The 26,259-nt window shown below is 51.9% G+C and overlaps 1 protein-coding gene across 6 annotated transcripts in view; it reads left to right on the forward strand.

Annotated features, from left to right (window-relative positions):
• Positions 1–26,259, forward strand: part of LOC101441506 (transmembrane protein 108) — a 438,561-nt gene that overhangs the window by 327,858 nt on the left and 84,444 nt on the right. For all 6 annotated transcript variants that reach the window (XM_071214504.1, XM_071214503.1, XM_071214508.1 and 3 more), the window contains one exon: positions 22,441–23,745. In XM_071214504.1, the coding sequence (XP_071070605.1) occupies positions 22,441–23,745 (1,305 nt within the window). The remainder of the gene's footprint in view (positions 1–22,440; positions 23,746–26,259) is intronic.

The raw sequence follows: 26,259 nt of genomic DNA on the forward strand, positions 1-26,259 counted from the left end.
TGTTGTTGAGGAGCCAGTGTATTGATTCTGCTGCCTTCACCCACCCACCTGCCCAAACCTCACAAAGCTGAAGACATGGGGAACAATCCGATTCTGATGTTATTTGAAGAGCCAGAGAACCTTTTTCAATATTCCTTAAACAGAAGCATGTATATTTAGTATTAGTTCTTCCAGAATGAAGATATAAGATCTGAGCCTATAAAAGCAGTGACATAGAATCTGGTATGACTTCAGCTACCATAAAGATCCTATAGATTAGGCATTGGGAAGCCAGGGGGCCCATGCCAGGAATAGTTGCATCTGCATTTAACCTGTGCAGCCACCCCATCTCTGACTAAATAAATCAGGACCTTTATCTGCCTTGAATGGGTATGTGGGGTATCACCCAATTTATCTCCCTCCTGCTTCTAGATTGGCAGAGGAAGTCTTGGATATAAGATTTTAAATGGGAGAAAGGAATAACCACTTTTTTTTTAATTCATTTTTTTTTAAATATTACATTCAAAAAATATGAGGTCCCCATTTACCCCCCACCCCACCCCTCCTCCCACAGCAACACTCTCCCCCATCATCATGACACATCCATTGCATTTGGTGAATACATCTCTCAGCATCGCTGCACCTCATGGTCAATGGTCCACATCATAGCCCACACTCTCCCACGTTCCAAACTCAGCATGTAAATGCAATGCCTTCCCCCCAGCATGGGACATGACTCCCGGGGATGAGCCTCCCTGGCGCTGAGGGATCACTACCAAGTACCAGCTGATGACATAACTAGAAAATGACCTTGAATAAAAGGTTCAACTCGGACCAGCAGAATATCCCTGTCTACATATAATAACAGGAGTTAAAAATGCTTTTTGACCTAAATCAAGGGGGAAATGGAAAGGACAAATGAGTTTATATGGCTATGAGTCTCTAAAAAAGAGTCTGGAGGTTATCAGAGGGGTTGCCCTTATGCACACCTGAGCAGAGACTCAGAGACAGATAAAGTAGATACAACTCCAGGTATCTTCTGAGGGCTGAAGAGACCCACAGGTTTTACGGTCATGGCAGATGGAGTTTACTGCCATGTCAGCTGGCCCTTCTTTGGAGTTGGTGTTTCTGCGTGATAGAGCTGGACTCAGATGGGATCTCTTTTCACAAGCCTTTCCTGTTACTTTACCAGAATTGTAGTTGGTGCTGGGGTTTAAGATATATCTAGGGGATCTGAATCTCTGGACTGACCATATGATAGCCAGGCCCTGAGCCTCAACAGACTTCAGCTCCTACATTGTGGTTTATTGGACTTACCCCACTCAGCTAACATGGAGTTGAAGAATGTCAACCACCACACCATGGAGCCTAGAGTGCCTACAACTGAAAGCAGGAGGAGTGCATCCAGTATCCATGTAGAATCTAAACTCCCTCTTGATATAGATGTAGAATGGAGACAACCAATCCAAGGTCCACAGGATGGAGGAATACAGTAAGGATTAGAGTGGACTTACTGATATTCTATTCATGAGCTACTGTGATTAGTAATCGAAGAAAATGTGGCATTGGTGTGGAGAAAGTGGCCATGGTGTGCTGCTGGGTGCGGGGAATGGGAGGAAGAGATGAGATGTGGAGGCATTTTCGGGACTTGGAGTTGTCCTGGGTGGTGCTGCAGGGACAATAACCACTTCTTAAACTTGCACTCATGGGGGCAGTTTAGGAACCTGGTAGAGACTCATCTTGCCTAATTACTGTGTTCAAGCTCTCCCTTTCAGTAAAAGAACAACGTTGTGTCTTGCCTACTGTCCATTTTAATCATGTAAACCCTTTGCCCACAATTAAACTGCCCTCGCCAGTGCCAGGCAGGCAGGTGATTTCTCTCTAACTTTGTTTCTTGACAGTCTGGAGCAGCATCGATTTCCTTGTGTCCTTTACCGTTGCTTAGCAATGAGACCACAGGAGGCAGGGCGTGCTGCTTGGAATTTCTCAGGTGGCTCTTGCTTCTTTGTTGCATGTATTTCCACCCTCCACAGCTTATTTTAGTCTTCTTTTTCCCCTGTAAACTCTTGATCTCAATTTTTATGTTCCAAGTCTCATGTTTGTGCCTGTTCTGTTGTAAAACACCTTGGAGCCTTTTTGAAAGCATGAAAGCGGTGAATCAAAGCAAATCCTATCGTTCAGGTGTCTAGGTGTCTGAGGTGACAGTGTGACATGTACCAGTCAGGTGTGCCAGTGTGTCTCCAAGCCAGGGGGCATGGTCCAGCTGTGGGACACCTGGAAACTCGGGGAGCCACCACGAGACCCTGTCAGGACCTGGCAGGCCCTACCCGGAGCCGGCTGCAGAACACCCTGTGGCGCTGCCTCACCTCCGGCGGAGCCTTGCAGGAAGCTCGCTCACTACAGCAAGCTGTGCAGAACGGAGCTGCTGCTTTAGGCTTTGATACTGGATCCCAGCAGCTCCTCTGGGAAGCAGTGGAGTGTGGACAGGACAGGAGCTGTGGGCTCAGTGGGCCTGGGCTAGACCCGGGGCAGGAGTGAGACAGATCCAGGACTGAGGGAGGCGGCCAGCTGTGCACGTGGTGCTTTCCCTGCCACCCCAGCGTGCGCCCACCCTCCCTAGATCCCTGCAATCCGTGCCTACCAAGCAGAGCCTGGCAAAGCTCAGAGAGGGCACGCGAGGAGCCAGGCAGCCTCCTTAACTGGTAGCAGGAGCTCGTCAGATCTTACTTTAAATGTCACAAAGCCATTTTTTTACGGATATAAATTTCCAATTTGGCTTTTTCCTTTGCACATTCCTTTGGCATATGTGCTAAGCACATGTTAAGAAAACTAGCTGTAGTTCAGTTCTAACTTCTTACTTTAAAATGATCAGCACTTCACATTCTTATGCATAATTTATAAGGCACACCATAAGATCCCTTTTGAACTCGCAGGAGGGAGGACAAATACGAAGATATAGTTTGGTGGGTCCTACCAAGTTAGCACCTGCAAGAATTCCATACTCAGACTTATTTCCACCCAGGTGCCTTCCACACGCAGACGTAGGGCTTGAGGAATCCGAATATCTCCACACGGTCTGTGGGGATAGTTGCACAGAAGAAAACTGGTAGAACATTCTGCTTCAAGGAGGTTAGTACTTTCTTCCTAAGGTGCAAAATTACAACTTTGTTTAATTCAGCAACACATCTTTATCTAGGTAAATGTTGTTAGAAACCTCCTGTCCATTGTGACATCTCTGAAACCATGAGCATCTCACTGCACTGCCAGCCAGGCGGCACTCGTGGTCATTATCCGGGCACGTCTTGTTGGTAGCTGTGCATCTCGTCATCTCTCCATTTCAGACAAAGCATCCCTGGTACTGTATGTATTTAACTGCTCTTTTTAAGGTTCTCACAAAAATTCACTATGACTCAGCATAAAACAAAAAGCTGTTGTGTATGCTGAAGGGCATGGAAGCAGAGCAGCAAAGTGGATATTTTATATTTGTGGAACAAATGTCCGTCATTGTAAGAATGGTCTCATTTCCTATTCCAAAGCAACAACGAAGTTCTAAATGAGGCCAGAGAAAAGAAGACCCTAAAAAGCTGCTGAAATGGAGTTGTGTTTTTTTGATGAGATGCTTGCAAAAGGATTGGCAACTATACACCACATGATGCACCTGAAGGCAGTAGGGATATATGATGAAATTCCCTAAGGCTAAAAGAGCTTTTTTAATAAGTATAGAATGAAAATTGTAAATGTAAGAAAGCATTGCGTTGAGGCTTAGTTGGCCGTGTACTTTCCTTAGTAGAACATAAAGCACTAGTGTGTTGCTTCTTATGTTTGATGAAATACCAGCAGAGCTTAGGAGAATCCCCTTAGGTAATTGTTATATCTCTTGCCCAGTTAACAAGAGAAAACCTAGAAAATTCACCTGCAGAATCACGTATGCCTAGCACTTACCTGACCACAGGCTCACTCCTCTTCCTGTGGTTTTGACATGGACAACAAAGCTCTCATGAAATCCTAGGATAAGGAAGCTGTAGAGGAGTCTTGGGGAATCTGGTTTACGGATGGGGATGCTGGGGCCCAGAACCCTTACACTTCTACCCAGTCACTGGATATTTGATCAAAGGCTTGAGAATTCCCCAGTGCTCCAGGCTGAGGCTCGGCAAGGAGTAGAGGAGAGGGCAGGAGAGCGGAGGGAGAGCGGCCCGGGGGTGGCTGGGGAGGCTTCAGATGGAGCCGCTGTCCATCCAGCTCTGGGCAGTTTTCATTTTTTTCAGCCTCTGCTCTAGGACACTCTCCTGGCAATTCCCTCTCTCCTTTCCATCTTCTTTCTTTGCTTTTGTCCACTTCCTCCTTCCTTCTCATCCCTCTTAGAAGCGGCAGACTGGTTGGAATGGGGAAGAGAATTGGGACAGAGAGAAAGCACAAACAGTAGGCCTTGAAAAAACTCTTCTAAAACTTAATTGGAAGCTTCCCATCTCAAATTCTACCATATTCTAGAGCAGGAGTTGGCAAACTAGAGCCTGCTGCCTCTTTTTGAAAATAAAGTTTATTGAAGCAGCCACCCCATTCACTTACATGAGGTCTATGACCACTGCCACGCTGCCGCGGCAGAATTGAGTAGTTGCCACTGAGACTATAGCCACAAAGCCTCAGATATTTACTCTCTGGCTCTTTACAGAAAAAGTTTGTTGACCCCTGGTCTGGATAAGTACTTCCCCAAGTGTGTTCTGCAGAATTCTAGTTCTGAAAAATGTCAAATAAGTGCTCCTGGAAATAAAGGAATTGTCAGGTCGAATGGTTTTGGTAAACGTGCTTTTTTAATTACAGGATTTCTAAGAGGTAGCCATAGTATGCAGCATTTCTCCAAGTTTATTGGGAAGCCCTTTTCTTGAAGAGCATCTGATGGATATAAAGTTCCTCAGAACACAATTTAGGAAATGTCTCAGTAACAATATCGAGGTACATTGTTAAGTAAGAAAAAAGCAAGGTCTGTCTAGCATATATCCATCTGTGTAAAAAGTGGGAAAAGGAAAATATAGTTAAATGCTTGAGAATATATCAGTTGTCTCTTGAAATGCTCACCTTTAGCTGACTTGAAGCTGGGAGACTTTTCACTTTTTTTTGGTGTCTTGACTTTTGGATCCTGCCAATATACAATATTACCTAAATAGTCAATCAATCAATTTATCAATACAACTGAATTTTAAAACAAAAATGTAAAATGGTAAGAACACTTTAGAAACAGTTTGGTAGTTGTTCATAAAGTTAAATATACACTTACCATATGCCCCAGCATTTCCATTCCTAGGTATTTACCCAAAAGAACTGAAAACATATGTCCATAAAAGATTTATACACAAACGTTCATAGCAGCTTTATTCATAATAGCCCAAAACTGGAAATAACTCAAATGTTCATCATCAGATGAATGACTAAATAAACTGGAAGACGTCCATGCGATGGAATACTCAACAATAGAAAGGATCAGACGACCGATGCACTCAGCAGCACGAGTAACTTTCACAGATGTTATGCTGAGTGAACACAGCCAAACACAAAAGATTTTATTGGACTGCACTTTGTGACATTCTAGAACAGGAACAACAAATCCATAGTGGTGGACATCAGATCATATGCTTCCTGGAGTGAGGTGGGGAGCGGTTGACTGCAAAGGGGGACCTGAGAGAACTTCTGTATCTCGATTGTGACGTATACATCAGATGTATACATCTGTCAAAACTCACCCATCTGCACACTCCAAATGTATGGATTTTATTGCATATAAATCAAATAAAGCTGGTGGAGCTCTGAAGAAGCAAAGCTGCTCGGCCTGGTTGCAGGTCATGTCTCCTGACCAGTGAGTGTGGTTTCCTTTTTCCCCACTTACAAGACCAGATCAAACTAAGGTTTATGCTGTCCCTGCTGGTAGTACCTCTATTTCTGGGGCCTTGCCAATTCCGAGCGTACCTCCAAGTCTCTTTGGGTATATCAGCAGGTGGAGATGTAGGCAGTATTTTGCCTTCTCTACAGCCCTGAATAATTCTACTAAATGGCTGTCTCCAGCTTCCAGACTAATTGGATACCAAAGTATTGAACAGCAAAGAAGTCACCTCCCTGCCCCCTCTCCACCCCCGAGGCTCTCATCCCGTAGCTGGTAGGTGTGTTGGCAGCTGACAGCACACGGCTGAGTTTCCTTCAGACACTGCGCTAGCTGCAGGGAGCTGCCTCCCTCAAGGCACAGCCCCTTCCTGGGCAACCTGCACCCAACGGCTGGTTGAGGTGGAGTTAAAAGGACTGGCTCCCTTGCCTCAATCTGGGACTCTGAAGGGCCGCCTCAGCTCCAGAGATCCCCAGCGGGATGGCAGAGGCCTTTGGTGGTGACTGTGTCACATCTTTTTCTCCTAAAGGTGTTGATTCCGGAATCACTTTCAAAAAACCTTCTACATGCAACTATCCAGTTCGTAGTCTGCTTCTGGGAACCTGTGTGTAAAATAGGAAAACAGACCAGCTTCTGCAAACTCCTAGAGTTCTAGGACATGTAACCCTTATTAACGTCAAGGCAGCCAGAGTCCTGTGTTCCCATTTGCACCTCAAGGTCAAGTGTCTTTTCATACTGGGCCTGAGAATCAGCCTTACCTGCAGACCTTTAAAGATAAGTCTCCTCTTCTCTGACACATTAAAGACCCACCAGGAACTACAGATGCTACACGTAGAATCACATGTGATCTGCACTTCTCGGCAGGGTCACAGACCCACCAGGGACCGTAGCACATGAGTGAGACGTGGCCAAGGTGGCAAGGTGTTAGGGAGCCCGAACCCAGCACAGGACAGAACTGTGCGAAGCTTGGCTCTACCACAGTCTGGTGATGAGGTCCCCAGCACATCACCACACCTCTTTGCATTGCTCCCTCGTCTGTAAGGTGACCATAATAGTAGAACTTAGTTTGAAACCCACCTAGTGTGGGTTTAATGAGATACAACAGGCATCCCATTTACTACTGCTGTGAAACAAACCACCCCAAAACTTAGTGCTTGGAACAAGGACATTTATTTTGCTCGCAAACCTGCAATATGAGCTTGCAAACTTGACAGCCCAGTGGGACAGCTCATCTTTGCTTCACTCGATGTCATCTGGGCTGAAAGCATCCTGAAGGTTTGCTCACTCCCATGTCTGGCAGTTGATACTGGGAAGATACAAACAGCTGGAGCTCCTTGAGCATCTCCCTCCATCTCTGTGTGATCTCTCCAGCATGGCTGCTCCAGGATAGCCAGATCCATGAGGTGTCGCCTTTGTGGCCTAGACTGTGAACACATATTGTCATCTCACCAGAGCCACACCACTCAATGAATGGCAGCCTCACCTTGGAAGAACCTGTGGGGTGAGCTATTTTGGTGCAGCCATGTTGGAAAATAGGCCCTGGCACAGGAGGTAAAGTACTTAAGATTCACTTCCTAGGACATGGCAGGTGCCTCTTTGACCACTGCTGGCCCCCTGTCCCTATTGCGCTGTCTCTTCTGTAATGAACACTGTTATCGTCGTTGCCCATGAACCGTATGCAAGTGTTGGTGCTGCTGATCTGACGTTCACCCTTTTGTGGTGGGTGAAGACCAAGGCTACTTCCAGAGACAGTGTCATGGAAACCTTGCAGCTCGCCCAAAACTTCTGCCACATAATTCAGTGAGTGAAGGGGATGTCACCATAATGAGCAGAGATGGCTGCAAGTACACAAGCTGCAAATAAAATTAAATGTGGGGAGTAGAGAGCAAAGGCAGGCTTTTGCGTAGAGATGAGTTTGCTATGCACCTGCAGCCTCCTCAGCAATGATGGTGCCCCATAGAGTCCCTCTCTCCCAGCTCTCGCCTCCCACTCCCTCAGGGAAAGAAATGTGGCACGAGCTTACCAAGTATTTAATCCAGACCAGGCCATACCCACACCACAAAGGATGTACTGCTCTGGAATTGTGTCCCTCCCTGTGTCCCCACTGATGAGCAAGGACAAAATTTGAGCTTTATCCATTGAAAGATCTGTTTGTTGGAAGCGCAAAAGAACAGGAAGATCATAAATCTAAAGTATAAAATCATGAAGTTAGTGTAAAATCTTTTCCTAATGGAAAAGGATTTCTGCAGCCACCACCAACCCTCTGCTGCCTTAAGGTGCTCTCAGGAATCGACTCTTTAGAAGCTGACCCACTTGTCGTGGGCTAGCTCCTGCGTACTTGAAACTTCTCTCTTGCACTCCAGTTCTGAACTGGGCACATCAACTGATGACGAGCACAAAGCACAGAATAACAAACACACTTCTGAGGTTGTGCTTTACAAATGCAAGTTAATTTTAGATTGTATTTGTTCATTTTTTAATTAAAAAGGTGCAGAAGGCCAGAGGACCCAGCCCAGGCAGAGGGCATTGTTTCCAGAAAAAGCAGCTTCTGAAAGAGCCCGGGAAAGTGGGATGGAACTCTGCTGTAGGCCCCCTGACATTTCCCTTTATTTAAAATTTACAAAATGCCTGGGATGTTTTCTGTGTATCCTCCCTTCCCTCAGCCACACAGCTGCCTCATCTCCCTTCCTCTCTTAACGGTAACCTGAGCTCCTCTATCAGAAGTTGTTGCTGATGGGAAGCAGACATGGCTCAACTGATAGAGTGTCCACCTACCATATGGAGGTCCAGGGTTCAAACCCAGGGCCTCCTGACCCATGTGGTGAGCTGCCCACACACAGTGCTGCCATGCACAAGGAGTGCTGTGCCACGCAGGGGTGTCCCCCACTTAGGAGAGCCCCATGCACAAGGAGCATGCCCCACAAGGAGAGCCACCCCGTGTGAAAAAATTGCAACCCGCCCAAGAGTGGTGCCGCACACAAGGAGAGGTAACAACAAAAAAAAGAGAGAGACGCGGTTTACTGGTGCCACCTGACAAAGCAAGCAGATGCAGAAGAGCGCACGGCGGATGGACACAGAGCAGACAACAGAGGGGAAGGGAAGAGAAATAAATAAAATAAATCTTTAAAAAGAAAAGTTGTTGCTGATACCACTGCTTTCCCTTAGGGCACTAGCTGTCAGACTTTGGTGAGATTGGAATCGTCAGAGGTTTCACTAAAACATATTGCCAGGCTTGTCCCGGAGTTTCCAGCTCAGTAGGTCTGCAGTGGGGGCTGAGATTCTGCATTTTTGTCAGGTGCCCAGGTGTGCTGCTGCTGCTGCTGGCCCTCGGGCCACACTTAGCGTGGCTACTCTGGCAGCCCATGTGTCTCTGTAATGGTATTTATCATTGTATTAGTCAGCCAAAGGGGTGCTGATGCAAAGCACCAGAAATCTGCTGGACATTATAAAGGGTACTTACTTGGGGTAGGAGCTTACAGATACCAGGCCATAAAGCCCTCACCAAAGTCTATTTGGAGCAAGATGGCTGCCGACGTCAAGGGCTCAGGCTTCCCGGGTTCCTACGTTCCTGGGGCTGGCTTTACTCTGGTTTCAAGGTTCCTTCCTTCCTGGGGCTGGCTTCTCTTTCTTCTGCGTGCTGACTTCCCAGGGCTCCAGTTTAAGTCTTCAGCATCAAACTCCATAATCAAAACTCAAATATTAAAAGCCCTCAACTCTGTTCTTCGCCATGCCTTTTATCTGTGAGTCCCCATCCACCAAGGGTGGGGACTCAGCGCCCTAATCATAACTCAGTCATGCCCAGGTACAGATCAGATTACAAGCATAATCCAATATTTCTTTTTGGAATTCATCAATTATATCAAATTGCTACAATCATGCTCTGCTTTTCATTGTGATTTTTGTAGCAAAGCCTTCGATTGGCATTTCCCAACAGAAATATGTGAGCCACATGTATAATTTTAAAAGTGTAGTAGCCACATTAACAAAAGTCAAAAGCAGCAGATGAAATAAATTTTAATAGCATATTTTACCTAAACCAATATATCCAAAATATTACCATTTCAACATGTAATTAATTTAAAAATTCATTAATGGTATATTTTACATTCTTTTTATGCTAAGTCTTTGAAATCGAGTGTGTATTTTACACGTATAGCACATCTCAATTTGGACTATTACAAACATTTCATAAACATTTCAATCATGAAATAGTCACATCTAGCCAGTGGCTCTGGACAGTGCTGACTTGGGTAATTCTTACTGTGTGCCAGACACTGTAATAAGCTCCACTTATACTTCTTCATTTAATCCTCATGGTAACCCTATGAGGTAGACAGTCTTGTTATTCTCATTTTGCAGGCAAGAAGCTAAGACATGAGAGTTTAGGGAAGTTGTCCAAGAATTGAGCTAGAAAAGCAAAGGAAAGGGACTTGAACCTTGGCAGTCTGCCCTCAATGCCACAAGGTTCTCCTGCTCAACCCTAACCCCCTGGAGGTGAGGAAGGGAACATTACTTCTTTGTGTGTCTCCATTGCGCAGAACAATGCTTAGCTCAGGTAGGACCGGCAGTAAATGTGTGCTGAATGAATTAAATGAGTAAGAAAGGAAGGCAGGGCAGTGATAAGGGATTTGTCAAATGTTCAGCCAACAGGATTAAGTGCCTCCAACTATTACTGTATGTGACTGTGTAAGAGGGAATTTTTTTTTTTGAAGATACATGGATCATACAAAATGTTACATTAAAAAATATAACAAGTTCCCATATATCCCCATTCCTCACCCACCCCCCACTCCTCCACATCAACAACTTCTTTCATCAGTGTGGCACATTCATTGCATTTGATGAGTACATTTTGGAGCACTGCTACACAGTATGGATTATAGTTTACATTGTAGTTTACATCCCAGTCTATTCAGTGGGTTATGGCAGGATATATAATATCCTGCATCTGTCCCTGCAGTTTACCTCCTAAGAGCTTCCATGTTGCTCAAATGTGGCCACTCTCTACGCCAAACTCAGCATGTAAATGCATTACCTTCCCCCCAGCGTGGGACATGACTCCCAGGGATGAGCCTCCCTGGCACTGAGGGATTACTACCAAGCACCAGCTGGTGATGCAACTAGAAAAAGACTTTGAATGTAAGGGGGAAATGGTAAAGACAAATGAGTTTATATGACTAAGAGACTTCAAAATGAGTTGGGAGGTCATCAGAGGGGTCACGCTTAACGCATGTCTCAGCAGGATCTCAGAGATAGCCAAAATAGATACAACCCCAGGTAGTGGTGCTCTTGAGGGCTATGGAGCACTCAGGTCCTACAGTCAGGGCAGATGGCTTTGGAATCCAGTGCCTTGCCAGTGGGCCATACTTTGGAATTTGTGTTCCTGAGTATGATAGAGTTGGACTCAGATGTGACCTCTCTACACATGCCTCTTCTGTCACTTTTACTGAACCTGTGGTTGGTGCTGGGGTTGGTGTATGCTTAGGAGACTTGAATCTCTGGACTGTCCATGTGCCAGCTGGGCCCTGAGCCTCAGCAGACTTGCAACACCTACTCTCTAGCTCGTTAGACTTATCCAGGTCAGCTAACAGGAAGGTGAAGATGCTCAACCACCACACTGAGGAACCAAGAGAGTCTACAGTTGCAAGCAGGAGAATTCCATCCATCAACCATGTGGGATCTAAGCCCCCTCTCAATTTAGAGGTAGAGTGGACCTCACCATCCCAGGGTCCTCAAAATGGAGGAATAAAATATGGATTAGAGTGGACTTACTGGTTGGTATTCTACTATAGAATTATTGTGACTCTAGCAATGGAAGAAATTATATCATTGATATGGAGACAGTGGCCACGGGAGTTGCTGAGGGCAGGGAGAGGGAAGCAGAGGTGTGATGTGGGGGCATTTTCCAGACTTGGAGTTGTCCTGAATAATATTGCAAGGGAATATTTTAATCTTCGATATTGCCCATTCTCAAGGTTTCAGGATAATGGAACGATGTAAGAAAATATATAATGACAAGATAAAAAGTCTCCCATGCCATCAATTAAGAGTGGCATTCATAATTAGGGTGACGGGAACGAGGAAGGGATACACCAGAGAAGGCTCCCTGGAGGTGCTGACTCTTTAGAGGGACGTTAAATGAGATGGAATTAATACGAGGGGTAAGACGCAGGGAAAGAATGACAAGAAGGAAGAACCATCATTCCCCTCACTGCCAGCATGGAGTGGATATACTGTCTGCTGCAGACCTGGTTCCCAGAAGCAGACTATGAGCTAGATATTTGCATGTAGGAAGTTTTTTGGAAGTGCTCCCGGAATCAACACCTTTAGGAGAATGAAGTGTGATTCAGTCACCACCAAAGGCCTCTGCCATCCTGCTGGGGATCTCTGGAGCTGAGACGGCCCTTCAGAGTCCCAGATTGTGGCAGAGGAGCCAGTCCTTTTAACTCCACCTCAACCAGCTGTTGGGTGCAGGTTGCCCAGGATGGGGCTGTGCCTGAAGGAAACTCAGCCGTGAGCTGTCATCTGCCAACACACCTACCAGCTATGGGACGAGAGCCTTGGCGGTGGGGAGGGGGCAGGTAAGGAAGGGAATCTGGGTGGTGTATTCTACCATCTCAGTGCCAAGCCCAAATGTCGTGTCTTCTAGATTCTAATAGAAATCTGGACCATATATGGGGGGTAGCATGCGCTTACCTATTTGCATTGGTTATCGGGGTTGTTGGAGCTGTAGTTGGGGTAAAAGGAAAACAAGTATAAGCACATCTCAGAGGTGAGGAACCACTTACCCTTCTCTCCCTTTTCCTCCTAAGAAGAATGTGTCTACTAGGAGCAACTTCCCTGAACTGGGCTGTCCCCAGGCTTCGCCTTTTAAGGGATGTGCTTCAACTCAAAGGAAGGGTTGAGCTGTGTGCTCTGCAGTGGAGGCTGGACCAGACTGGACAGCCCCAGAAAACCTGACTCTGCAGTGTCCGACCCATCATCATCAAGGCCTGCTGAAGCCAGGAACCCTTTGATCAGGCAGTGAGCTCTCCAGGAACAGATGTAATCAAACATTACCACTAAAGGGGCTTTGCAACAGGCAGTGTGCACAGTGAAAGTGGAAGAGAGAGAAAAGAGGAATAAGAAAAACAGGAAGAACATAGGTGTGCATCCAATTCCACTTTGAATGTGTGACCTTGAATCTGTAACCTCTCTAAACCTCTGTTTCAGGGAATAAGACCCACCTCACAAAGTGTTTGTGAGGAGTACATTAGTTTGTGGGAATAAAATACTTGCAAACATAGTAGATACTTAATAAATGTGTGTTCCCGTTCTGAATGATTAGCACACTGCAAAGTGTCACCCACCCATGGATAAGCTTACTGTACGTCAGCCAAAGGGGTGCTGATGCAAAATACCAGAAATTGGCTGGTTTTTATAAAGGCCATTTATTTGGGGTAGAAGCTTACAGTCACAAGGCCCTAAAGAGTCCAGCTCAAGGTACCATAAGAGGTACTTTCTCACCCAAAGTGTGCTGCCACGTGTTGGGGCAAGATGGCGGGCGACGTCTGCGAGGTCCAGGCCTCCTCCTTCTCCCAAGGCTCCGTGGTCCCAGCTTCTTCCAGTCGCAGCCACAGGCTGGGCCGTCTCATCTCTCTCCTGGGCTTGTTCCTCTCCAGGCTCAGCTGCCCTGCTGTCGCCACAAGGCCGGCTGTAGACTCTCAGGCAAACAGCCCGTCTCTCTTCCTGGAGCCTCTGCTGTGCCTCGTGGAGCCTTCTCTCCTTCCCGTGTATCTGTTTCTCTGTGTGCTTACTTCCCGGGCTCCAGGATCAAAACTCCAAACTCCTCCTCTGCCCTGTCATTTCCTCTGTGAGTCCCCAACCACCATGGGAGCAGGGACTCAACGTCCTACTGACATGACCCAATCAAAGCCTTAATCATTATTGAACCAAGTAAAAGTGAAACCTCTGAATCCAATACAAGCTAATATGCCCAGAGGAACAGACCAGTTCACAGACATAATCCAATCTCTATTTTTGGAATTCATAAACAATATCAAGCTGGTACACTTACCTTTTCCAAATTTCCCAGAATTTTCTCCTGCCAATATTGCCCATTGTGGAGAATAAGGTAATAGTAGCCATCTCCATGGCTGAGATCGATACCAGCTTATCTGAGAAACACAAAGCCACAGCAGCTTAGGCCTCCGTAAATGTTTATTGAATGTGTGAATAAAGAAGTTCGAGGACCTGGGTTTCCCCTCTTCCAGGAAGCCTTCCCCAGGTCCTTCCGGTCTTCATGGAAGTGCTATACATAACCTCTGCTCCACCCAACCCAGTCCTGAATTACAGACCATCACCCATTACTCTGCTTGTTTGGTATGTGTTTTCCTTTCTCCTTGCCCGGTTTTATTAGGTTTTCCACCAGAAAGCTACCTCTATGTCTGCATTGAATCATTCAGATATCTAAATCCACAGATTTATGCCCCAAAAGAGAAGAATAAAGAGGTGGAGGGTGTTAGCCTTTTAATCAGATCATTGATGTTCTTTTCTACCTCATAGGGTTTTGTGAAGATTGAGTGAATAATACATGACAATTACTTAGTGCAGTACCTGGCACATAGTAAGCACTCAATAAATGGACACAGGTTAGTGTTAGTGTGAGTATTGGTATCGGGGAGGGGGTGGGAATGGAAGAGGGAGGAGAGGGGAGAAAAGCTGGAATGCCCAAGCACGCACAGCCTGGAAGACTGAGTTTCAAAATTCAATTGTGAAATACAGCTCGTGCCAGAAACCTAAATTATACCTTGGAGTATGGGCATCCTGCCTTGAAATGGGAAATTGGGCAATTTCACAAGGATGCACAGCTGTGTTGCCTGAGCCGTTTTGTTCCAGGCGAACTAGAGCAGGCGGTGAACCTTTGGCAGCTAGGAGAGAAGTGCCAGACTGCAGCCAGCCCCAGAGGGGAGAGAGCGAGAATACCAAGCAGCCTCGCACACTGCCCCTGGAGAAGCCTCGGCTCAGGAGCAGGCCGCGCGGCGGGCCAGGCGGGCCTCTGAGGTCAGCGTCTCCACGAGCTGCCTCCGCCCTGCCCACTCCCCGCCCCCCCGAGGCACTTTGCCCCCTTCCCAGTGGCGTCCTCTGCTCTCTCCTGGGCCAGCTCTTTGGGGAGGAGGAGGAGGAGGTGCAGAGAGGCTGCTGGCAAGCGGATGTGGATGTCAGGTCAAAAGCCACCGTGCTCTTGAGGTGCGTGATTCTCAGGCATGACCACTCCAGGAACTGGTTTCTCTTTCCAGTTTTTGACCATTTGAAGCTAAGGGTAGGCAGATGCTGTTGTGTTCAGACACATCCCAGGACTCTTCACAGGGTTTCCCTGGAAGTCTCAAAGAGCCCATTCTTACTGAGGAACCCACTCGATGAGCCCCGAGCGGGGACGGCAGCCCCCAGACACGTCCATTTCGGGGCTTTCCGGGGGCCAGGCATTTGAGATGCCAAAGGCCTCTCCCTGCTTCTTTAGGGGGGCTGCCTTGTCAGCTGTCCCCCGACAGTAAGTCCTCCCGTTGCCCCTCCTTCCCTACAGTGTTCCTCAAAACCTTCCAGAAGCACAGCTGGAACTGGAAGTGAAAGCTGAGGCCCAGCTCTGTCTAACTCCAGCCCGGGCAGACACGCTCTCACAACCCGGGAGGACCTTGGGAAGACACGAAGGCCGATTTGCTCACATAATTGGGAACAGACCCAGCAGTTGTGGAAGATCAGCAGGAAGTGGGTTGCAGCACAGCCTCCCACTTGCCTCCCTCTGCCTTGTTAGTATTAATCACAAAGACAAGCAAAGTATAAGCAAGAGAAGCTCACACACGGGCGTGGACGCACACCCCGTACTACCATGTCACAGGACGCGCGTTGTTTTCTGCTTTCTTTGGCTGACGTTGTCTTCGAAGAAATAATCGTCTATAAGTTTGTGGTGAACCTTCGGCTGCAGAGAACTGTCCCAAACGTATGGAATTATTTGAGTATCCATTCACTCTTCTATTTTTTTTCAAAAACATGACAGTGCCCCTACTGTGTCAGGCAGAGAACTCGGGTCTGGGGCTCCAGGTGCCTTCCTGAGGATGCCCCCAGCCCCACGGCAGTGACGGGAACCGCCAGCAGCCGCCAGCATCCATCGCCAGGCACGGCGGCTCTGCACGGCCCCCGCCCTGACAGCACCCCCCCGCCAGGCGCTGTCCTTCTCGTCGTGCAGAGGAGGAAAACAAAGCAAAGGACTGCCTGAGCTCCCACAAGGAGGCGGCAGAGCCAGGACCAAGCTCCAGCCCCACCGACCCCCCAGCCACGCCCCGGCTGAAGGTCCCAGGGGGAGCGGCGTCAGCGTGATGAGCGCGCCCTGGGCCCCGCACAGGGAGCAGCATTTCTGTCCCGGGGCTTAGGAGACCGCAACCTTGTCGAGCAAGTGGGACCACCCAGGGCCTTTTTGCAGATGGGCACCATCACGGAGCAGGAAGGGGAAAGGGCAGGCATTGTGCGTGGGGATGGCTGGACCTGTGCCCAGCACCTTCTGTGGCTTCCGTGTTTAAAAGACTGTGGTCTAGCCTACAGCCAGGATGAGGATGCCTTGACTTCCACGCAGCCTGATTCCTTGGCCAAGGAAGCTGTGACTTTGTGTTACACAGGTAGCATTTACTGGATCCCTTGGGTGGAATTGGAGCAGCTGGAAAAACTATGTTCAGATGTTAGATCTCCTGGCCTTTTCCCCACCCGAACTCCACACTCGGACTCTGCATTAGAGTACTTGAAAATGTGGGACTGAGAGGGAATATATGTAGATGTGGCATCATCATGGAATTTTACCCCTCTTAATAGGCTCTGAAACATATCAATACATGCCTAGATCAAAATCTACCCGCTGGATTATGAAAGGTCGGAGGAGCCAGGAGCCAGCATTGGGGCAGGGGTCTCAGGCTCCCCCCTGAGCCTACAGTCCGGACACATGGTCAAGGCGGGTGGTGGGAAAACTCACATATCTCCCTTCATCCGTGTCCCCTTCTAGGACTCGCCTCATAGGATGGCCATCAGCTGCCCCTGCTGTCTGACCTCTATGGAACATTTTTTTAAATATTTGTTTTTTAATTTTAGAATAATTTTAAATTTACAGAGAAGTTGTGAAGACGGTGAAGAGAGTTCCCATATACCTTCTTGTTAATATCTAACATTAGTGTGGTACATTTGTCACAACTAATGGACCTATATGATACATTACTATTAGCCAAAGTCCTTGCTGTACTCAGATTTCCTTAGTTCTGGCCTAATACGTTTTTCCTGTTCCAAGGTCCCGTCCAGGACACCACGTCACATGTAGTTGTCGTGGCTCCCGAGGCACCTCCGACTGTAACAGTTTCCTTGTTTGGGGGACCGTGACGATTTTGAGGACTGCTGGTCAGACACTGCAGAAGGTCGCTCCTTCGGGATGTGCCTGGTGTTTTCCTCAGGCCTGGCCGGGGTCGTGGGCTTGGGAGGAAGCGCAGAGGTGGAGTGCCGCCTTCTGGCCTCGCATCCAGGGCGTGTTCTCGCATGCATCCAGGGCGTGCTCTCGGCTTAACGTTGCTCTGCTCCTCTAACCCCGCCCGACGTGCTGCTTGGCGGGTTTTTCCCTCGCAAGCGCAGAACGTTTCATGCACCCTTTCCTCTTAGCTTAGAGGAGTTGGAGGAGTCTGGGCTGAGCGTTTGCGTTCTTCCCCGTGGCGTCAGCGAGGTGCTGCCTGAATGCCAATGGCCTGGTTGTGGTATCAGAGGCTGCGCTGACCTTTTCATCCCTCTAATTCTGTCATTCTTGTTTGTTTACGGAAGGGAGTTGAGAGAACATCTTTGTGTATGGGTTTGTGCCCCTGTGGCAACTCACGTTGCTCTCTTCTAGAATACCAGCTCCCTGAAGGAAACGGCTGTGCCTTTAACACACAGGCATGGTGTGAGAGCTTCCAACTTTACATCCGTCCCTGTCCACAGCGTGAGTGTGTGCCAGGAAGCTGCGTGCTATTCCTGGTATGCGCTTGTTTCTCTCTTCCTTGGAGGCGCCCGTGGCTGTCAGTTAGAGAAATCGGGGGCTATAGAAAGAACCCAGAACTAAGCTGGCTCCTTTCCCCTCAGTCTGGCCAGGAAGGGAGGAGAGTCAGGGGTCCCAAGTCACCAGCCACACAGTGTGAGCTCCAGCACTACAAGAGAGCCTGACCCCTGAATCCAGAACGCTCCCCGCGAGGGCTTTGGGCGCTGCACGGGGGTGGGCCTCCGGCCGTTACTGCTGTCCAGCAAACCATGGGAAACGAACTGGCTTTAGCAACAGTAGCCCTTCCCTTTGCTCATGAACCTGTAGCCAGGGCAGGGAGCGCCCGACGGGGCTGGAGCACCTGCTGTGAAGACGGCCTCTCCTGGCCGCCAGCCACCTGGAAGAGTGCAGGGGCCCAGCGCCTCACCACGGGCCCTGGCGAGCTCCCAGGCTCCCTCCCCACCTGCCAGCTGGGGCCCCCGAGGCCCCCAGGAAGCGGGAGCACCTTCTGCACCCTGGCCTCAGAAGCCACACACCGTCACCTCTGCCGTAGCCACAAGCCACCCCAAGCCAAAGGGAGGGACACAGGCCTTGCCTCCCAAGAGGAGGGAAGGTACTTCAGATTACTAGCAAAATGAGATAGAATTCCCTTTAGATGTGTAAGGGAAAATGTATCCATATAGATAATATGTTGTGCATGTGTGTAGATGCACATGTTGAATAAGCAATTTTAAGAGGAAATTTTTTATATTTATGTAATACATTTCTTTATATTATATATGTATACCATTTCTACTCCACCAAAAAAATGGTGTGCATTATGATGCCAGGATTGGGGAAAAGAAGAGAATTAAAAAATTAAAGCAGGGGGTTCCCAACTCTTATGTTGTACGCTAAAATGTTCCCACCCCCACCCCCCATTACTTACAAAATGAAGTTAATTCGCTGGATTTTCACAAGAACACAAAGTGTGTCATATAGAGCCCTGAAGTGGAGCTAGAAGAGAGCAGATAAGAAGGAAGAAAAATCAGAAGACCAACAATAGAAAGTCAGTTCCCACATAGAGAGTGGCGAGCAGCCAGGAGAGGTGAGCAAACAGGGACACGCACATACCCAGAGCCGTGTGCAAATCCCAGTCCCACCTGGGTGACGGCGGGCAGCCTCCCGACCTCTCTGCTTCTCTTCCTCAGTGTAACAGAGCTAAAGAGAGCACCACCTCCAGAGGACTGAACGCACGCTCACCGGCATGGCCCTCGGGCAGCGGGGCCATGCTAAGGCTCAGCTAGAGAGCTCCACCTCAGAGGACTGAAAGCACGCTCACCGGCTTCCCTGCCTTGGGCGCTGGGGCCACGCCTGGGTTGGAATTCCAGATGGGAGGAGCCTCCCGGGCACATCTGCTGCCCACCAACCCGCTGGTTTCCCTCCCACCCCCCCAGTGCCTTATTCCAACATGTTCTGAAAATCGGTTTCAAGCACGTCAAGCTAGATTTTATCTTTAGTCTCTCTTACATAGTTGGGATTAGCGCCTCCAGAGTCTATTATGCAAATCCATGCAAATGATATGCAAAGAGGTGGTAGCCCCAGATTGTGAGGCAGGGGAGCAGGCAGGCCAGCACAAAGAGCCTGGGGTGAAAATTTGCATCTGTTAGGGGAGCCGGGGTTGAAGGCCTTGCCTGTTTGTTGTGACAGCGTGTGTGTCTCATTCAGTCATTAACCTTTTGTGCCAAAGAGGAGAGGTAAATGCTTGTCTGATTTCCATACTGAAGGTGACAACAGAGGTTGAAAGTGGTGTTTGGGCAGTGCAACATCGCGGCAATCTTTTAGACAGATTTGCTTTGAAATAGTGTCCAAGGCTGTGGTCCAGACTGTGTCCCGCCAGCTCTGTCCTCAGACCAGTCACTCCTGGCCCTCAGTTTTCCCCTGGGAGGAGGGGGTTGCGCAAGAGGAGCTCTAGGGCCCCCTCCTGTGACATCTGGACATCATTCTTCAGGTGAAAACCCTGCACCTAGGATGGCACAATTCACTCATCGCACCTGAGACCTACTCTAGAGTCTGAGGAGGAAGGGTTGAAGGCTAATTTGGCAGCCCACCTGGAGAGAGAGAAAGAGCCCCAGAGGAGGCTGGTGGCTGAAAACGGCCAGGCCTGTTTACTGACACTGAGGTGGTACAGCAAGCAGGATTCCAGTCACGCCTTCCAGCTGGGAGGGCTTTAGCCCCGGGATGCTGGTGCCACAGCCAGTGCGGTTGCTTTCCCTGAGCATTTTAGAAACCACATGCTCACATGTTGACCCCTCTGCCGCTGGCATGCTCCAGCGTCCCCCCGGAGGGAGGGCGGCTCCGAACCCCAGCCCTGCCCCTGGGGCCGGCCCCTGGCCCTCTGAGCCGCCGTAGCACTGCCGCGGCCTCCGCCTCCGGTCCAGGATTGCGCTCGCTGCCTCCTGAGCTCCTCCCGGTGCTCCACCCGGGAACCTCCTGGCCCAGTGTCCACTCCAGCTTGGCTGCAGGGCTCCCACAGCCGCTCTGCCCCAGGCCTTCTCTGGTGCGGCCACAGAGACGCTGGCATGGGGGAGCAGTGCGACCAGCACCCCAAGCCCCCGGGACCGCGGGATAGGAGCTGGGGTCTTTTTCGGGGCAGACAACTGGGGAAGACGTCTGCTCAGCGACTCGGAAGCCCCAGGGGGCTTGAGGTGCCCCCCCCCCACCCTGGGTTGGTTTTCCCTCCTTCCTGCTTTGCTCTTCTCAGTCCCCAGCTGTCCCCTAGGTCACTTCCCAGGGTCAACCGTGTGCTCACAGGCCCTTGTCTCAGTTCCCCCCTTTGTGGAGACCCCACATTCAAGGCTCCTGTATTGAACAGGCCCTTTAACCAGCAGGTGGTAAGGGCATGTCCGTCAAAACAGCAGAGGTCAGGACCACCAGCCCTGGCGGGGTCAGCACGCCCGCAGCACACTGTCCTTCACCTTCAGCCTCGGTGGTGGCGCTGGAACGGGTGAAGCGTGCACTCGGGCGGCATGCCTGCTCTCAGAGCCGCCCTCTGCTTTGTGACTTGGAACACGATACCGATTTCCTGGAACCTCTCACTCCCACCCCGCGGAGTGGCTGTGAGGTAAACGGGGCGCCAAGGCCCGACACAGGCAGGTGCTCTGGAAACAGTGTGAGGCTTGACGCCAGCGAGCAGGTCACACGAATGAAAGTTTGGAAAAAACAGGTGGACTAAGGCAGACTGTTGGGTCTAGGGGTAGTTCGAGCTACACTCCCCCCACCCCAAATTTGTGGGTACAGGGTGAGGGGAGCCTTGGGCCATTCCGAGACTAAGCAGGCGGCAGCCTCACGTGCTGAGTGCACACCTGGTCTCAAAGGCCTGCCTGTCGCGCCTCTGCTGGCCGCACTGGGCAGCCAGGGACTTCTTTGGCCATCTGTCCTGCCGTGATCTGGTGGGGGGAGCTGGTGGCTCTGAAAGAGTTATGGGGTGGAGACAGAGCAGGGACTGAGGGAAGCAGGTTCATGTGAACAAGGAGAAGTCAGCAGGTCAGAAGCGGCCCCACAGCAGACAGCTCGTCCACCCGTGGCACTGTGCGGCACACCCCATGTGCACCCGTCATTCGACAGGGCCAGCACCTACATGAGGTGCAGCCTTTAATACAGGACCTGCTGTGATGATGTAAAATCCTCACAGCTTTAGGCGTGTTTTTAAATGTACTGAAGGGTTTTGTCCTGGTGCATTTTCTCAGTGCATTAAAAATATACACATATGCAGAGCTCAGGGTTTCTCTTTAAGGTTCAGGATGGCTTCTGCTCAAAAACACTGGGCCGCACCCAGGAAGATCTTGCAGGGGTTCAGCCGCATGAGCCCCGTGGGAGACGCGGGTAAGAGTGCTGGCCACAGCGCCCACCGCCTTTGAGAGTGCACCCCCCGCTCCAGCTCTGTGCCAAGACTGGGCACCGGGCCTGCGGTCCTTTCTCAGACCCTGGCCCCTTCTGCGGTCCCCGTCCTCTGCACAGCCACCTCCGCCTTGTTTTGGGATGGGAGAACTTGAGTGAGTGTGTCGAGGGCTGACCTCTGCCCTGCTCGTTGCCGTGTCCCCGGGCCCTCGGTAGTCATTTGGTGAGTGGGCCTGGCCGGCTGCACCTCCGTCTGGCTTGTAAGTGGCCGGTGGTCGTCTCTGCCCACCAGGCCTTCCTCCCTTGGCTTGGCTCCCCCACTGAGGCTGAGCCCCTGGCGTGACCACTCCCTGCCTCTGAAGGGGCAGACGAGGCAGCCGCACACTGCCCCTCGGCCTCCGCCCCAGGCTCGGAACACGGAGCCCCCGCCCTGGGCAGAGGGTGGCGAGCATGCGGGGCCTGGGGAAGGGATGGGAGCGGCCTGCCCAGCTGTCTCCCCTTCCCCCAAGGCTGGCGGTCCTCCCGGCAGGTGCCAGATGACCAACCTGTCCAGCCCCACACCTGGTTCCACACCTGCTCTGCGCGGCAGGAGGGCAGGGCGGGCCTCGGGAGCATCCCCCGGCACACAGAGCCCATGCGGGCCGTGGTGAGGCCAGGCCACGGCCGCCCCGGCGCTCACCGCTTCTCTGTCCTCCAGGCTTCCTCCTGACCTCGGCGCTGGCGGAAGCCCTGGCCTTGGCCGCCCAGGAGCCTTCTCCCAGGGACCCTCTGCAGGGCCGCCCCTCTGGCACCATGGCCACAGCAGCTGCCAGCTCTCCCAGACGCCCGGCCACCGCCGCACCTGCCCCCGCCGGGACGCCGACGACCCACCCCGGCGGACCCTCCTCCCAGGACGCAGCACCCAGGACGACATCCCGTCCAGGCGGACGCCCACCTGCGATCACCGTCCCCACCACCGTGGTGGCCGCCACCTCCCGCCCCACGGGCCCCCTGACGACAGGACGCCCCCCCGCCGCCACGGCAGCCACGGCGTCCCGGGCCCCAGAGGACGCCCCCCCAGCGCCCGCCCGGGCCGCCACCCGCAGGCCCCCCCGGCCTCCAGGCTCCTCCCGAAGGGGAGCCGGCGGCGCCCCCCGCCCTGCACCACCCGCGCACAGCGGCCCCGCGGGCAGGAAGGAGAGCCAGCGGGGCCGCAACCAGAGCGCCACGCCTCCAGGGCCCAGGCGGCCCCTGGGGAAGGGCTTCCAGATCTACAAGGGCAACCTCACGGGGCCAGCGGAGCCGGACCCGCCCGCCGCGCCCCCCAGCCCACCCTGGGAACGCACCCCCTCGCAGCCGCCCCAGGCGGAGGCTGCAGCCGGGCCGCCCCGCGGGGCCACCCCCTCACTGCCGGCAGAGGGCACGCCAGGCCCCAGCAGAGCGGACCCCGGGCGCGGCCTGCCCCCCGCCAGCCTCGGCGGGCAGCCGAGCGCAGCGGCAGCCTCAGGTGCCCCCGCCGGGCCGCAGCCCGCCCCAGTGCCTTCCCAGGGCCCCCGCGGCCAGCCCCGGGACTCCTGGCTCTCTCTCCCTCCCAGCACCGACAGGCCTCTGCCTGCCAGCCTGGGGGGCTTCTCGGCCGCCCCGGGGCCCACCCAGGCTGCCTTCCGTGCCAGCGCCTCAGCCCCTTCCGAGGGGCTTCCTCAGGGAGCGTCCACAACCTTGCAGCCCGCGGCCCACCCCCCCGGGCTCCCCGAAAGCACCGGGGCCCCAGCCGAGGAGGAGACTGCGGCCAGCCCCGTGCCAACCGGAAGGGCGCCCGGGCCCCGCTCCACGGTGGTGTCCACAGCCACCGGGAACTTCCTCAACCGCCTGGTGCCCGCCGGCACCTGGAAGCCCGGCACGGTGGGCAACGCCTCGCACGTGGCCGAAGGGAACCAGCCGCAGCACCGGGCCACCATCTGCCTGAGCACGGCGGACATCGCCTGGGTGGTGCTGGCCATCAGCGTGCCCATCTGCTCCTGCTGTAAGTGCCGCCCCGCCCCTCGGCCGCCCGGCCTGCCCTGCACCGCCGCAGCTCGCGCTGCCTCAGCACTCCAACTCCCGTTGCCACCCCGCGCCGGGCAGCCCCACTCGGCCAGCTGCAGAACGTCCCCAGAAGCCCAGGCGGCAGCTCGAGAATCACACACCATCCCCTCCCCGGTCCTTGGTGCTGCTGGCCGTGGCTCCGATGCCCTCCACTCCCAAAGCCTCGGGTCTCGGGCTGCAGAGGACGCGGCAGGCAGCCTGGCCAGGCCTGCGTTTTGCAGAAAGAAACGCTAAGCTGGAGAGGTCAGGCCGCCACCCAGGGCCCCAGAGGCAGCAGCAGCAGGCTGTGACGAGCGCTCCAAGGGCCTTCTGCAAGCCCACACGCTCCCCAGGAGCGCCGGTGCCCGCCAGGGTGTGGGCAGGACACGGAGGCGAAAGGGGCTCTGCCCCGTGTACAGCCTTCCCTTCCCCTGCCTCTTCCATCCATCCTCCCCTTCAGTCTCTTCCCTCCTCGCCTCCCCCATCTCTTCTCCATCTCTTCTCACTTGCCCTAGGAAAGAGGAGATGAAGCTGTGATCTGGTGGGACTTGGTTTATTAGTCAAGTCAGCCAAAGGGGTGCTGATGCAAAATACCAGAAATTGGTGGTTTTTATAACAGGTATTTATTTGGGGTAGGAGCTTACAGATACCAGGCCATAAAGCATAGGTTACTTCCCTCACCAAAGTCTATTTTTACATCTTGGAGCAAGATGGCTGCCGACGTCTGCGAGGGCTCAGGCTTCCTGGGTTCCTCTGGGCTCAGCTCCTCTGTTTCCTGCACAAGGGCAGCTGTAGCCTATGAGGCTCCCTAGGCTTTGCCTCTCTCCACAAGGCCAGCTGTACACTGTCAGGCAAACGGCTCTGTCTCTTTCCCCTGGGCTCCAACTTAAGACTTCAGCATCAAACTCCAACATCAAAACTCCAACATCAGAAACCCTCACATCAAAAGCTCCAACTCTGTTCTTTGCCATGCCAGTGCCCTAATGACATGGCCCAATCAAAGCCCTAATCATAACTCATTCAGGCCCAGGGACAGATCAGATTACAAGCATTTTTTTTTGGAATTCATCAATTATATCAAACTGCCACTTGGCACAGACACAGTTCAGCTAAAGAAAGGTCTGAGGTTACATGTGTATTTTAGCTTTCCCTCCACCTCCCCCACCCCTTTCACTCGCTCAGGAGCTGGATGCAGTGTGAACCTCCCTTGCTTCCCCTGGGATCCACGGAGAAGGACGCCCCCAGGCCATCAGCATCTCTTTGCTGCTCGCTGTCGCCCTGTCCACTGCAGCCGAGGGCCTGTGTCCCTAACACCTCCATAAAGGACTGCTGTACTCTCAGGACGTCAGGGCCCCATGCCTTGCCATGTGCACAGGCCTAGCTCTTAGATTCTCTGACAACCTCATCGAGGCCCTCACTCTACTCAGCCCACTCCAGCCAGCTCCCCCTGCACCCTTCCAGAGATGAGAGCCCGTCCCCAAGCCCCTCGTCTGCTGGTCAGCCCATTCTCCTTTTACCCTCCAGGCCGCTCCCCACTCCTCTGGGAACTGAAATTCACCTCCTTGGCCTCTCCACGTGGCAGTCCTAAGCCAGGCCCTCTGGAACCCACTGGACGCACGCTCCTAGCACTCCCCAGGCCCGCGAAAGGCCCTCGAGGGCAGCCTTCCCCCTCTCCAGGCTCCCCACCCTTCCCTGAGTCCTCTGCAGGCTCCCCACCCCTTCCGAGTCCTCTCCTAGGACTGCTCGCCCAGCACCTGCCCTCCATCTGCCCTGCACGGCCTCCAGGCTCCCCCGTTTCCAGCACCGACCAGCCGTGCCAGCGGCGAGCGGACGGGCCTCCCCTGCCTGGCCTTAGGTCCACTGAGGCAGCTATGTGCTCACCTTCGCCGCACGCGGGTTCAGGGAACAAGCCCCTTTCGCAGCAGAGGCTCCCCCAGCCTCCCCTGGTTCGTGGCGATTTGAACCTTAATGCCAGAGGTTTATGCCTTTAACATGAATCGTGTTTCCACTCAACGTTGTCCTCCATGATTTTTTTCTAATCTGGAATCTGGATTCTTTCCAGGAGCCCCTCTCAAGAATCTCTGTCTCCTTCAGGCTGATAAGCAAAGCAAATTTTCCATGTGGTGGTTGCTGTTCACGGACCCAATTCAGGAGAATTGAAAATGTTTGCAGCTTGCGTATTTCATTCTTGATGAAAAGCAGCATTTTTTTTGTCTCATGGAATCACACATATATTCTTTTTTAAAGATTGTTTTATTTATTTATCCCCCCCGATTGTTTGTTCTCTGTGTCCATTTGCTGTATCGGCTTGTCTTCTCTTTAGGAGGTACTGGGAACCAAACTTGAGACTTCCCGTGTGGGACAGAGGTGCTCGATGGCATGAGCCACCTCCGCTCCCTTCTTCGTTGGGTCTCTCTATTGTCTTTCCTCCGTGTCTCCTTGTTGTATCATCTTGTTGCATCAGCTCACTGTG

Source organism: Dasypus novemcinctus, chromosome 4 (assembly GCF_030445035.2).
Source record: "Dasypus novemcinctus isolate mDasNov1 chromosome 4, mDasNov1.1.hap2, whole genome shotgun sequence".
Classification (NCBI taxonomy): Eukaryota; Metazoa; Chordata; class Mammalia; order Cingulata; family Dasypodidae; genus Dasypus; species Dasypus novemcinctus.